The 16,374-nt window shown below is 36.5% G+C and overlaps 1 protein-coding gene across 2 annotated transcripts in view; it reads right to left on the bottom strand.

Annotated features, from left to right (window-relative positions):
* Positions 1–16,374, bottom strand: part of LOC107709298 (ephrin-A5b) — a 119,389-nt gene that overhangs the window by 11,474 nt on the left and 91,541 nt on the right. For both annotated transcript variants that reach the window (XM_016513764.1, XM_016513765.1), the window contains exon 2: positions 9,608–9,900. In XM_016513764.1, the coding sequence (XP_016369250.1) occupies positions 9,608–9,900 (293 nt within the window). The remainder of the gene's footprint in view (positions 1–9,607; positions 9,901–16,374) is intronic.

Here is a 16,374-nt window from a genome sequence, read left to right as displayed (position 1 = left end):
TCTTCTCATCGGAGACATGTGATGCAGCACTAAACAGTCTCTCGCTGTCGGTGCTTCATGCTTGTAATGATTTCTGCGTCTTTCTCTGATAGTTTTAAATACTTTCACACTGCCAACATGTTTGCTGCATTAGTGCGTGCCTCTATTTGATCGCGTTAGTCATTGTTCGGTACATATTATTTGGTCTTTTCGCTTATTCTCGCTTATCGCTTATCGAAATCGCTTAATTTCGGTTGCCGAACATTTGGTGCATCCCTAATTTATGCATTTGCAATTTTACTGTGTAAATGCATTTATGGAACCTCTTATCTTCATTAAAAAGCCTGAGTAAATACATCTAAATGGCACTTTTGATGAAGCTTCTGTGCTTCCTCTGCAGTGGAAAGATGTAGTTTGTTGAAACTGATTTCATTTGAATGGTAACAACCATACAGTGTCTTATTATTCTAACTGAATGTATTGATAAAATGTAAGAATTTGACGTACATGATAACACATACATTTAATAAGGTTAGGAAAATATTGCCCTTCATAAAGTTAAAAAGTGTCCTAGAAATCAATTAAAGGCAAATATCACAAATATGCCGATTAAAGTAAGACCTGATAGAGCACTGATGAGATTATTGCTTGAGAACCAACATTTATGGCAACAAAAAAAAAAAAAGCTTTTCCCCCCAGACAAGTAACTTTTTTACTCTGACAAGTGAATGACTGATTTACTTGTGAGTAAGGCATGTCAAGCCCTGATGTGTTTAAAGATGTTCTCATTTCTGCCAATTCAGTTCAACAGCTCTGTTATCTGGAGGGAACACACTGTGATTTAATGTGCTTTTAATTTCTACAGGACACCAGAGACTTTCATCATTATGACAATTACACAAATTCACAATTTCAAGAGCCTCCAAAAACCTCTGCTGTAATATTATGAAATATTAGCAATATACATGTTGCAAAAAATATTTTGTATGGTACACTGAAGCGTCTCTTCCCGCTGTAAACATGTTATTTACAGATTATTTACAGATTACCCGAGTTCATGTTTATCTACAGATTCCACTTCATGCAGATCATACAGAAAACACTAGCAACCTATGCAAAACCTGGGCAACCAAACAGAACACCCTAGCAACCACATAGCAACACCGTGGTGACCACTGGAAACAAGTTATTTACTGATTCACCTGAGTGCATGCTCATCTACAGATTCCACTTCATGCAGACCATACAGAACATCCTAGAAACCGCATAGCAACACCCTAGCAACCACATAACAACACCCCGTTGACCATCCAGAATGCCCTAGCATCTGCATAGCAACACCCTAGCAACTGCAACACACTGGCAACCATCCAGAATATCCTAGCATCTGCATACAGCAACACCCTAGCAAATGGAATACCTTGGCAACTAGATAGAACACCCTAGCAACCAAAGTAAACATGATATTTACTGATTTCATGTTCATCTGCAGATCTGCAGGCAGGACATACAGATTCCATTTTATACAGACCATACAGAACACCATAGCAACCGCATAGCAACACCCTGGCTACCACTGTAAACGTGTTATTTACTGATGCACCTGAGTTCAAGTTCATCTGCAGATTCTGCAGGCAGGACACACTGATTCCACTTCATACAGACCATACAGAACACCATAGCAACCGCATAGCAACACCCTGGCAACCACACAGAATACTCTAGCATCTGGATAGCAACACCCTAGCAACTGCAACACCCTGGCAACTAGAGTGAACACCCTAGAAACCACACAGAACACCTGAGCAACTGCATAGAAGCACCCTGTCAACCACTGTAAACGTTTTATTTACTGATGCACCTGAGTTTAAGTTCATCTACAGATATGCAGGCAGGACTCATGGATTCCATTTCATACAGACCAATGCCGAACACACTAGCAACCGCACAGCAACACTCTGGCGGCCAAACAGAAGACCCTAGCAACCGCATACCAACACCCTGGCAACCAGGGTAAACATGTTATTTACTGATGCACCTGAGTTCACGTTCATTTACAGATCAGCAGGCACACGGATCCCACTTCAATCTGAAGTGAAAACGCATTAGGAGAATTCTCACAGATGCCATTAACAGACACGGTCTTCGGAAGTTCATAGCCTCTGGCGAGTGAGTGTGTGTGTGATGATCTGCTCACAGACGCTCTTTGGCAGTGTCTTTCAGTAAGTCTAAGATGCTGTCTGCCAGGCGGGCAGGTCCAGGCCGTGTGCCACCAAATGTTACAGTCACACACACAGGAAGAGGAAAACAGCGGGACGTCGGGAAGTGTTGTGACCCAGAGGACGCAGAAGGGAATCAGACGAAACAAAACAAAGAGAAGGAAAAGGTTCCATTCATCAAAGGCATGATAATGGCTGACGTGCTCGTTCACACTGCGGGAGAAGCGATGAAACGCCAGGAGTCTTCATGAACGTGATATATGTGTTGGCCCTGTCTACAGCTCATGCACAGAAATATAATATACTCAGTTTGTCTGTCATTAAACTGATCTACATCACCGCGCTCATGCAAATGGCTCATTGTTACCATGACAACCAGGGTCAGGCAAAATACAGAGTTTAAGAATGGGCTTCCTTTGTGTGAGTTTAAATTGAACTGGCCACAACATGCTGGATGCTGAATTGTAATGAAAGGAAGAGGAATTTACAAAATTGCACATTTGGATTCATTTCTTATTCATTTGAAATAATATTACAAACAAAAATTACACATTATATATATATATATATATATATATATTATATATATGTATATATATATGTGTGTGTGTGTGATCTGCTTCCCGCTCTGCTCTGCTAACCTGATAATAACAGCTTTGTAGGACTAAACATTATTTGCATAATTAGACAAAAAACAAACAAACACTGTTTCCGTTTCGGCCCAGAATTTTCATTTCAGTGCATTCCTGGCTATATATATATATATATACACCATTCGAAAATTTGGGGCCGGTACTTTTCTGCTTACCAAGGCTGAATTTATTTTATCAAAATTACAGCAAAAACAGTAATATTGTAAAATATTAGTCTATATAACAATATATATTTCATTATAATAAATTAAATTAAACTTACACTTACAACAGTTTGTTGAATTTATTTCAGTTATGTTCCACTTCCATTGAACATATTCAAATTTGAATTCCAATTCTGCATCCTGTTTCGTATTCAGATTCAGGAATTTAAAAGTTATTCCCAGTGTAATTCTGAATGGCACCAACCCTGATAGCGACTGCATCTCTTACAGCATCTATCAAACCTGCAGCAGTCGCTAGACAGTCGCCAGAAAGAGTTAACCGTGATTTAATAAGCGTCCGTGAGGTCATAAACCCCCCGCGCCGTTCCTGAGACTCCAAACCACATCCAGATTTTCCAATTCCACTTGCGTCAGACAAAAAATGTGATTCATTCTCCTCTTATAAACTGACTCCCTCCTGTAATATTGGATTTGGAGACCTTGAGAGATTAAAATCCATCCTTAAATTCACAATATTAGAAAAAGATGCCATCTCAAGCATTTCGAGGTGGGGGGTCAGCAGTGTGCCCTGACCTTTGACCTCAGAGAGACACGCTCACACGGTTCATACTGTATTCAGCTCAATAGGCTGCAGATGTGAACATCACTTAATAGCTTTCTGCATTTTCCATTTTCAACAGCAGTGCAGAAAGAAAAACAGTGTTTGTCTCAGATAAGAAATCCCTCCTGATGGACAACGTCTCCTGTCCGAGAGAGCTGACAGACAAAAACATGATGAATTACATCCTTGTTTGATTTAACCTCATGTCTTGATTAACCTGCTCAAGTGGATCACAGCATAACAACAGAAAACCTCACTGACTGCGCTGAAAGAACATGTGACGGGGGCTTTTTCATCTCGCAAACAGCAATTTGTCATTTTAATCCTCATTATACGACCACATTTCCAATAAGCGCTATACTACGGTGTCATGTGATCACACTACAAATCTCTGACTAATGAAAATTACAGGCACATTTGTAAAACAACACACTACTGATGAACGCTGGCCCACACGAGCAGTGGTGTATTGTAACGAAGTAATAATACTTCGTTACAGTACTTAAAGGGTTAGTTCACCCAAAAATGAAAATTAGGCTGCGTTTTACTCACCCCCGATGCATCCTAGGTGTATATGACTTTCTTCTTTCAGACGAATCCAGTCGGAGTTATATTAAAAATTGTCTTTGATCTTTCAAGCTCTATCGTTGCACTCAGCGGGTGTTGCATTGCTTCTGTCCAAAAGACGTGAAATAAAAAGCACCTTTCCATAAAAAAAGTGTCTCACACGGCTCCGGGGGCTGAACAAAGGCCTCCTGTAGCGAATCGATGCGTTTTTGTAAGAAAAATATCCATATTCAAAACGTAATGATCACTTGAATCTAGCTTGCGCTCACTGTTGTAAAACGGAAGCAGTTCCGGGAGCATGACGTATGAGGTCAGCGTTGCGCATGCGCCGGTGCGTCTCGTGAAAACCAACGTTTGTTAACAGGATCAAAAGAAGCAAAGTTTCCTTACTTTAGCAAAGGAAAACAAGTCTCCTCTTGGCTTATATCGAAATATAATAACCATAAAAACCATATAACCACACAAAACACCCTAGCAATCACATAGCAACCATATAGAACACCTGAGAAACCACATACAGTAGCAACGCCTTGGCAACCATACAGAACACCCAAGCAACTGCATAGCAACACCCTGGCAACCATATAAAACACCCTAGCAATCACCTAGCAACACCCTGGCAACCACACAGAAAACCCTAGCAACCACATAGTAACACCCTGACAACCATACAGAACACCCTAGCCATCTCAAGCATTTCGACAATAACAACAATAGCCTGGCAACCAAACATAACATCCTAGCAACTGCATAGCAACACCCTGGCGACTAGACAGAACACCCAAGCAATCACAGAGCAACACCTTAGCAACTGCATAGGAACACCTTGGCGACCACACAGAACACCCTAGTAATCACATAGTAACACCCTGGCGACCACACAGAACACCCTAGCAATCACATAGCAACACCTTAGCAACTGCATAACAACAACCTGGCAACCACACGGAACACCCTAGCTACTGCATAGCAGCACCCTGGTGACCACACAAAACACCTTAGCAATCACATAGCAACACCTTTGCAACTGAATAGCAGCACCCTGGCGACCACACAGAACACCCTAGCAATCACATAGCAACACACGCACAGGCTGGTTTCACTGCTTCTGAAGTATATGTATCTTGATTTAAGAATTGTTTTGACAGTTTTAATGGAAAACAAGACAAAAACACTAAATTAATAATTTTTTGCAGTGTATAAATCAGTTAAGAACACCACTAAAAATCCGGCAAACCTTTTTTCAGCTGATGCTATTAGAGAGAGACGTGACAGTCTCATGCGATAATGTCAGTCAATGTGAAACGGCCGCAATCAGAGCGAGCGATAACATTTCTACTGAGCGGCACCTTTACAACTGCATGTCTCTTCAAACACTGATTCAGAGAAATGTCACTGATAACCACCATCTGAAAGTGACAGTACTCACACCATAATGATCTTCTGTTTTCTAAATTCACTCAACAACAATCCATGAAAACAGACATTCAAGAGTCGCTAAACTAGTGAGCTGTGATCAACACTCTAAAAAACATAAAGACACATAACAAACATAAATACTGGGTATATAACTTAATTAGATTGAACTAGTTTTCATGCCTTTCATTATTGCATGACATATACAGTATTTAGCATTAATTTCTCTTCATTTGAATAATACCAAGTCAACAACCTGTTTCATGACTGATGAACTTGACATTGTTGTTGAACTAAATTGAATCAACACTGAACTTGATTGAGCTGAATAATGACACTGCTTTATATTAAATTATTGAATTTTGCAACATTAACAGTTATTTTCCTGTTTATTACTACTGAAACAATCTGTGTTGTATGAAGCACAATCTAAATAAATTGTATAAATAATGAATAAATAAATGGAATTTACATAAATAAAATATATATATAAAATAAAAGACTTGACCAACTTATTTTGCCTCCTTCCTATTGTATTTTTTCCCTCTCCCTAAAAAATACATGCATGTGCCAATCATTTACCCCCTATTTCTGTAGTAATCTGATGGACTGTATAGAGTTATTGCGCTTTAGAATGGCACAATATAAATAGAAATTATTATTACTGGTCCCGAACCCATTTTAAAAAGTCATTTTAAAAAATTTACGAGGACAAAAAAAAAAAAAAAACATAAAAGAAAATAAAACAAAAGAAAATAAATATAAAAAAGAAAATAATAAATGAATTAATTAATTGTTAAGATAATAGAATAATATTAAAACAAGTAAAAAATAATTAATAATATAATTTAAATATTAAAAAAATAAAATAAACACTGGCAAAATATCTACAATATTTTCTTACAAATTTAATAAGTATAATATTTCTATTTCGCTTACAACATATAATTTTTGAATGTCTGTCAATGGAGAAAGATGCGTCTCGCAGTGAGATGGTGTAGTTACGGCATCTAACCACTAGGTATGTGTTTTCGTCTCTGACCCTAAAGGTCAAGGTCACCGTCAGCTGATATGACCAATTAAACGTTCGGTGAACATGAGCATAATATAATTAAGAAATGCGCAATGATGTGGACGTCAGCATGATATAAATCACTATTAAAAAGGAGTTTGACAGTTTTCATTATAGTCGAAATGAAGCTTGATGGATGAACCGGAAAGGAGGTTTTAATTGAACATTTGCTTAAATATTCCTGCCAGAGAAAGTTGACGTCTTTAACTGTCCCTAATTGCAAATTTCAGATATTACAGATATTAATAACACTGACGACTCTTTCAGCGTGTGCGAGACGAGTCACTGTAAAATATGGCAGCTAAAAGTGGGGCTTCAGCTTCAGCTCTGACTTTCTGTTTGGAATTATGTTCAACATGATTGTCGTGATGTATATTAATTATGATGTTCGCCAGAGAGACAGAAGCTGCCAAGATCTATCTGGCAGGAGCTGAATGAGACAGAACAATCAGTCAGAGAGGGCAAACGTATTTCACAGATGTTCGCTTTGGCCCGAGAGCGAGGATGATGGGACTCGTGAGAAAAGCGATATGCTGGATGACTTTCCCGTCCTCAGCAGCAGCGGCTAGTCAAGCACATAATAACGGCTCTCCGTGTAACGATATGAAGATCCGCGCTCGACATTATGAGCGAAAACTAATGAGGTTCGCCTGTATTTTCATCTCACCTTGTCGACAGGTGTCCTTCAGCGAAACCCTCAAATTGCATTTTCTTTGCAAAGAATATTGATTCATATTGATTTCGGCCCTCCCTGGATTCTATATGCTTTCGTCCTTGAGAGTGAATCTCAAAATTTACAGCCTCGACCCAATGAGAGAAAATATTGCATTTTCTTATAGTCTTCATGCGGTTGAGAATTATGTGCAAATGGCTTTGTCATGGACATACAGTGAGGGAAATAAACTTTTATTATGCCTGAAATGAAACAACCTGCAGCCCTAAACTCCATCAGAAAAGTGAGAGGTTAAAAAAAACAAAACACAGGTGGATGAACAGGTATTTGAATATTTCACCTAATAATGAAACTCTACAGTAGGACGTCATGTTTAAACCTCATTATGCGCGCTTGAACAAACCAAACTCTCCACCTCGAGTCCTCATAACAAAGCCCAAAGCCATTTCAAAGGCAGAATAAAAACATGTTTTTTATGTATTTTTCTTAACTGCCCTCTTGGTATTTACATTTATGCATTTGACAGTTGCTTTTATGCAAAGAAATTTACACTGAGTAGATGTTGCACATTTTAATCAGCTCATGCATGTTCATTTTGCTGGGAATCGAACCCATGATCTTGGCGTTGCGAGTACCACTGCTGTTTGAGGTTCAGGAAAGCACACAGAACAAGTGCTTTTTCACACTTCTTCTGTTTAAAATCCATATTATCCATACTTTCTCCTTCACTTAGGTAAAAAATAGAAATTAATATAAAATAAAAAACATATACAAACACACACGTGCATATATATATATATATATATATAAAATATAAACAGTTTTAAAACTTTAAATAATAGTTTTAATACAGTTTTAAAAATCAGAAGTTCTTTTGTTTTATGTTAAAGGTTTACTGTTTTTACCTGCTTTTTTTTTTTTTTAATGTGTGATTTTTGGAGAATTACATTGAACTAACAATCGTACCCAGAATATGAACATAATACAAAGGTTAACCATAACTATTTACTTATCTGCGACGGTTGCTATTGTATGCAGTTAAAATATACTAACAATACTGTTTATAAAATGTAGAAAAAAAAAACATTCTAATATGCTGATTTGCTGCTCAAGAAACATTGGTTATTATTATTATTATTGATATTTAAAACAGTTGAGTAATTTTTTTCAGGATTCTTTGATGAATAGAAAGATCCAAAGATCAGCATTTATCTGAAATAAAAATATTTTGTAACATTATACACTCTACCATTCAAAAGCTTGGAGTAAGTATAATTTTTGGATGGAATTATAGAAATTAATATTCTTTTTTTTAATACTAATTTTACAATTATTTTATATTCTTTTTTTTGTAATTAGAGTTAAAGGTTTACTGTTTTTTTACCAGATTCTTTTTATAGTGGGATTTTTGGAGAATTACACCATAATGATAGCAATACAATGTAATGCAAGGGTTATTATGAGCGAAAACTAATGAGGTTCGCCTGTATTTTCATCTCACCTTGTCGACAGGTGTCCTTCAGCGAAACCCTCAAATTGCATTTTCTTTGCAAAGAATATTGATTCATATTGATTTCGGCCCTACCTGGATTCTATATGCTTTCGTCCTTGAGAGTGAATCTCAAAATTTACAGCCTCGACCCAATGAGAGAAAATATTGCATTTTCTTATAGTCTTCATGCGGTTGAGAATTATGTGCAAATGGCTTTGTCACGGACATACAGTGAGGGAAATAAACTTTTATTATGCCTGAAATGAAACAACCTGCAGCCCTAAACTCCATCAGAAAAGTGAGAGGTTATTTTTTAATAATAATTTTACAATTATTTTATATTCTTTTTTTTGTAATTAATGTTAAAGGTTTACTGTTTTTTTACCAGATTCTTTTTATAGTGGGATTTTTGGAGAATTACACCATAATGATAGCAATACAATGTAATGCAAGGGTTAACCACGATTACGCCGTCAAACTGACCCGCAGACATCATAATTGCAATAGAAATTGTATGCGCACTTTCCACAACAGAGTGTTGAAACGTTGCATGCATGATCATGATCCTAAACAACAAAGAGTCTCCAAATATCAAGAAAAAAACCCAGTAATTGCGATGACTCAAAAACCCACTGGCAACACAATACTTCCAGACAAACATTCCTTCGCCAAGCTGCTATTCTCTCAGATGCAGACATGAGTTCATGACAGGCATGCTTGATTTAAACCAGCCTATCGTCTTCGGTCTGAATCCTCCGCTCTCATACTCACAGATGTAGTAATACTCTCGGCCCGGCCGGAACTCGAAGCCCAGCGAGAAGGGCGTGAAGAGCTGGAACTTCTCGGAGAACTTGAGCGGGCCGTTGGGCGAGTGCGGCCGGTTGCACTCCCAGCGCTTGAAGCCTTTGGCCGTGTGGTCGCACGTGCTGTAGCCGTCGTAGTTGACCATGTAGAGCACATAGCGCTCCGCTCTCTCCTCAGGGACCGAGTCCTCGTAGTGCGGACAGTAGACATCCAGGTAGTCGTTTATACAGACGTCGATGTGATAGTCTCCACGGTGAAACCTGCAGGACACAGAGAGCCAGATGCATCAGAAAACAATCCTACGCTTCTCCTACCGAGTGCTTCATGCATCCGCAAGAGAAATATGTGATGAAATATCTGCTTTGAAATGAATGCTCTCCTAAGTTAAAACGATCTTGCTCATAAATCACTCAGTGATAATTTAGTATCATTGATATACTATTTCAGTTTTTGTTCATATTTTGAATTAGATTGTATTTTTCTGTGTTTACTTTAATTCTAAAGATTTAGTAATATTGCTGTGTTCTTGTCATTATTATAATTTTAAATACATTTATATGGTTCTTATTCAATTTAATTGATTAGTTTTAGTTGTGACACTTTAAAATAAGGTTCCATTTGTCACCAATAGTTAATTATATTAGTTAAAATTAACTAACACAAAAAAATATTTCTAAAGCATTTATTAATCTTAGTTAATGTGAATTTCAACATTTACTTATAGATTATTAAAATCAAAAGTTCTATCTATTAATATTTATATTATGAATATGAACTAACAACAAACAGTTGTATTTTCATTAACTAACGTTAATGAAGATTAATAAATATTTTAACTTATATGTTGGTCACTGTTAGTTAATGTTAGTTACTAACATCAACTAATGGTAAAGTATTACTGTTTTAGTTCATTTAGTTAGCGATCGTAGTACTTCGAGTTAATCTAAATGAAAATGAGAAATGTTGCCTTGATAACTATCTGAAATAAAATACGTTTTGAAAGATTTTTCAAAATTCTATATTTTTATATTTCATTTTAGTTTAGTTTTATAAGATTCTTTAAAATATGTTTATATTTATTATAGTTTATTTTTACTTTTTTATATTTTTATATATTTTTTTTATGTTTAAAAGATTTGAAAAATATTTTTATATTTTTTATATTTTTATGTTAGTTACTAACACTAATTAATGGAACTAATTAATGTACTTATTGTACAATTAAACTAAATGAAAATTAGAAATGTTGCCTTGGTAACTAGCTGAAATATGATATTTTAGTTAATGTCTGTTTCAAATTACATTATTATTATTTTTTTTAATTATGGTTTTAGTTAATAATAATAACACTCGGTCGAGATTAGATGCATTTTACTGAGGTTGGTGCTGGTTTGCATTTTGAAAACTCCAACGTGCAACACAAGAAATGATCTCATTAATCACAAAACAGACTAACAAGTCCAAATGCGAGCCTGATGTGTTTACATGCTCTCATCTCACCGATGAAATGCATAACCTGCCCATATTTGGTTCTCAAAACATTGCAAAGTAAATGAAAACGAACAGCGGTAAGCGTTAAAGAGAATGACCTCCGACTGACTCTAAACCAACGCTTGTCAAAGCGACAGTATTTCTCTCTTTGTGTCGCTGACCCTCACCTGTAAATACTCTCCACAATGTCTTCTAAACTTTGAACGAATGACTAAACAACCTCGTTCCTGCCGCTAAACAGACATTTTTCAGGCGGGCCAAAGTTTTAAGTGAGAATCAGTTAGAGAAATGGCCTGACAGAAGCTTTTAATTGAAATTCTCCATCCTTGAACGTATTTTTGTTAGCTTGGGGAATTACTTTTATTGCTGCTGAAAGATCATTAAACTTAAGTGTATTCTAGTTTAAATGCACAATATAAATACCATGGTAAACAAATATGGTAAATGTTACTACTAAAAATGTGAGAAAACAGATTTATCTCTGTTTCTGCAGAAATACAGACAGATTGTTGAAAATGAATATTACGTTTCTCTGGATGAGAGAGAATAGAGTTGCAGTATTTCTTTTGAAACCCCAGCATCCTGAATATTATTCACATGAGGAATGTCCCTGTAAAGTCTAGCGAGGTTTTAATCTGTTTTTATTTGTTACTGATATCACGTCGTCTGCACATAAATTCCCTGATTTCCAGAAACCTCTTGGCAATCGTGGGACTTTGCACAACCTATTTTAACTTCAATTCTATTGGTGTCCTTCAAAAGAAATAGTCACACACAGACATGTATTCAGTTGTGTGTGTAGCACGACCTAATTTAGCAAAAATAATTTGAGCAAGCTTGAAGCACATTTACAGTAATGCACGTACAGTGGAAGTCTATGGACAAGACATTCAGCAGGGTTTAAAGCAGAAATGTGCCGTTTGTGTTTTAAAGCACATGTTAAATCTTGAAAATGAGCTATAAAGTGTCTAATTAATTTTTTTCCCACATCAGTCTAAATAACAACAACAACAACAATAATATAACTACTACTATTAATAATAATGTTACACAACAAATACATATTTAATAAAATATGTATATATTGTATAGTATGTATGTACACACACACACACATATATACATATATTATTATTATTATATTATTATTAATTATTGATAAGCTGTAAAATCTCTAATTAGGCTACTTTTCAAGGTGATTTATCCACATCAGACTAAATACTAATCAACAACAAAAACAAGAATATATAATAAAAATGTTATAAAATATATACTTATTTAATCAAAACTATTATATTTACTATATATATACACACACACGCATATATATTGCAATGTATTATTAATTATGAATGAACTGTAAAGTCTAAACAACAACAACAATAATAACATAACTAGAACTATCAATAATAATAACACACAATATACTTATTTAATCAAAGCAATTATATATACTGTATATATATTATATCATGTATTATAATATATATTAATATGTTGCAAAATATATTATTATTATTATTTACTAGTTTACAATATTTTTAATAAAATTTACGATTATATATATATATATATATATATATACATTTTAAAATATATAAACTAATAATAATAATGTTACAATATATGTGTAAAATATTATTATTATTTATAATTTTGATGATGTGTTAATGTGTAAGTCTTATGCTTTTACTTTCTAAACAGTGTGTATTTAAATGTTTATCTGACTTCCACTGCAAGTGCATTACTGTAAATGCAATTTTCGTTTGTTTTTACAAAGTGGAAATGATTTTCTGTGTTAATGGACCGGATGTCACAGATGCCGGATCTCGTACTGATCCTGGAAAGTTCCTTTAATACATTCATCCGGGTGATTTTTCTCTACAGAGTTCTGCCACTCCTGCAGGAAAAGTCCTCCGTGCTCCGGTCAGGTGAAAGGGAGTAATTAAAAACTAGGAATGGATGGCAGGCTAATTGTCAAATTATGATAATTACGGTCTTTGTTATGCTCCAGCTGTCTGGGAGAGAAGCTGAGGTCAAAACGCAGCTCTGGCCGGCCTGCGCTCTGTAATCAGAGGAGGATCGGCCAACTTTAGAACATTTATTACACACTGATTATAAACCCCGAGGAGCTCGCGACGCTTTCTGTCTTTGACTCTGAACTGCTCGTGTTTGGGACTGAGGTGGCCTTCCATACGGCCTCCTGATCGGTCTATTTCCATGACAATTACACAGCGATGAAGAGCCGTCTGACGGCACAATGATTACGCTGCTCGACCGCCCGACAGAGAGAGAGAGAAACGATTCACTGTGATAAGACCTGCAGGTGTGATAAATATTTCACAATATTACTGCTTTTGCTGTATTTCTGATCAAATAAACGCAACCTTGGTGAGCAGAAGAAAATTCTTCAAAAAAAAAAATTTTTTTTTAATTAAAAATCTTACTGTTCGAAAGCTTTTGACTGGTAGTGTATCTACATGTTTTGCATTATTCTGGAGAGTGAACGCATGTCCAGGATGAGGATGCAATACATTCTGTCACATTTCTGCACACTATATGTTCAGTACGTCTGTATCCACACATCTCCACACCCGTCTGCTGTTCTTAAACACAGCGTCATTCTACTTTACATCCTCACTGGAGCTGACAGCTGCACTTACTTCTCACTGTTCACTGTGCAGAGCTCACATAAACATGCCTCGCTGTACTGTACTTACAGTGACGCTGTCATCAGCATAAACAAAGTACAACAAATACTAGTATGATGCATAAACAACTTGACCCTCTATCACTAGCACTCTCTATTCTATTAATATTCTACTTGTTTTCTTTAGTTTATTAAAATCATCTGTTAAGGGTGATTTCCGATGACAGCGCTGCTCACTGCATTTGTTAACTGCGTCTTACAAGCTGTTATTAAAAGTAAAAATAACGTCCTTGTTTACAACCCTGTTTCAGTCTCTTTCAATATAAAAGTCTTTACTGCGGACTCACTCAGAAAAACCGTCTCTTGTCGCCATCTAAAGGTGGAACAATGTAACTAAACAGGCCGCTTCTCAATATCAAATGCTACTATTAATTATATAAAATATTATTTATTGAATAATAATAATAATAATAATAATAAATGTTTTTTGAGCAGCAAAGCAGCATATTAGAATAATTTCTGAAGATCATGTGACACTGAAGACTGGAGGAATGATGCTGTAAATACAGCTTTGAAATCACAGGAATTCAAATAGAAAGCAGTTATTTTAAATAGTAAAAATATTTCACAATATTACTGCTTTTGCTGTATTTCTGATCAAATAAACGCAACCTTGGTGAGCAGAAGAAAATTCTTCAAAAAAAAAAATTTTTTTTTAATTAAAAATCTTACTGTTCGAAAGCTTTTGACTGGTAGTGTATCTACATGTTTTGCATTATTCTGGAGAGTGAACGCATGTCCAGGATGAGGATGCAATACATTCTGTCACATTTCTGCACACTATATGTTCAGTACGTCTGTATCCACACATCTCCACACCCGTCTGCTGTTCTTAAACACAGCGTCATTCTACTTTACATCCTCACTGGAGCTGACAGCTGCACTTACTTCTCACTGTTCACTGTGCAGAGCTCACATAAACATGCCTCGCTGTACTGTACTTACAGTGACGCTGTCATCAGCATAAACAAAGTACAACAAATACTAGTATGATGCATAAACAACTTGACCCTCTATCACTAGCACTCTCTATTCTATTAATATTCTACTTGTTTTCTTTAGTTTATTAAAATCATCTGTTAAGGGTGATTTCCGATGACAGCGCTGCTCACTGCATTTGTTAACTGCGTCTTACAAGCTGTTATTAAAAGTAAAAATAACGTCCTTGTTTACAACCCTGTTTCAGTCTCTTTCAATATAAAAGTCTTTACTGCGGACTCACTCAGAAAAACCGTCTCTTGTCGCCATCTAAAGGTGGAACAATGTAACTAAACAGGCCGCTTCTCAATATCAAATGCTACTATTAATTATATAAAATATTATTTATTGAATAATCATATTTAGTAAACAACAACAGCCATCATGAAAGTTGCTAAGCAATTCAGTCAAAAGTACAAAGGCAGCGCTCTGATATACAGCATTAAATTTAAAGTTATGAGACTTTGCCCTAAGCCAAAACTGTTTGCTCTGATACAAAAAATAGATTAATGAGAACAAAGACTGTCCGTTAGATTTACCCAAAACTAATTATATCTCATGTTTAACCACTACAGAGACATCAGAGCCAGCAGCAAATTCCAGAAGATCTGGCCGAGGTGAGGCTGCTCTCAGCGGGTTCATGAACAGCCGCTGACGCCCTGGAGCTCACCTCTCCCAAAACATCGAAGCTAATTTTCAAATAGACGTCTAAACAAGTACATTTTCACCTAAAAAACTCTTAAAACCACATTAAGTGACACAAAAACAGTATTATTTATACAATTATAGTGGATTTGGGTGTTGAACTTACAAGCCACTGTGATTATGATCACAAATTAAGCTCCTAATATTTTATTGAATCATCATCAATCTACACTACATGTGTTCTCAGCCCGTTCCCTGAGGACCGCAAGAGCGAGCAGGAATTCGGAAGTCCACCATAAGCCCTTTTCCCGTGTAAAGCGGCGGGATGCGTGACAGAAGTCTTTCTATCAGATCTCCACCTGCTGCTGTTCCAGCAGCCCTGCTAAATACCAGCAACAGCTGCCTTCAATAAATCCTGACGCTGCTGCAGCGCAGGTAATATCTGTAACTGAAGAGGCCTGAATGTAAGTCACTCTGCAGTCAAGCGGGACGGTATTTAGGAGGTTAGGTATGTGGCGCTCACCCAGCGCGCGTCTAGAGTTCTCATACGAGCCGAGATGGAAACAGCAGCCGTATTTCCATCATTGCGAGAATGCGAAGGGAATTTGTGCTGATGGTTTGATGGGCTGCTGGTTGGACCATCTCACCTGCTTCTGGCTAAAAACACCAGTTAACACATGCTGGACACATGTTTGACTTCCTCTGCCTGGTTCTGCAAACAGCCTCGCCAAAACCGCGAGGAGATTCTGCTTTAGAAAGACGCGCATGAATCTGAAGTGCCTGAGATCCCACAAGAAAAAGGAGAGGAGAAAATCAAACAGAGCAAACAGAAAATGGGCATGAATCCCATATTTCACAATATCCCTACTGTAATGTGTCTCAAATTCTCTCTCTCTCTCTCTCTCTCTCT

Source organism: Sinocyclocheilus rhinocerous, unplaced genomic scaffold, assembly GCF_001515625.1.
Source record: "Sinocyclocheilus rhinocerous isolate Xijiao unplaced genomic scaffold, SAMN03320098_v1.1 scaffold866, whole genome shotgun sequence".
NCBI classification, from domain to species: Eukaryota; Metazoa; Chordata; class Actinopteri; order Cypriniformes; family Cyprinidae; genus Sinocyclocheilus; species Sinocyclocheilus rhinocerous.
The sequence above is the reverse complement of the archived record's forward strand: the minus strand, read 5'-3'. Positions and strand labels throughout refer to the sequence as shown.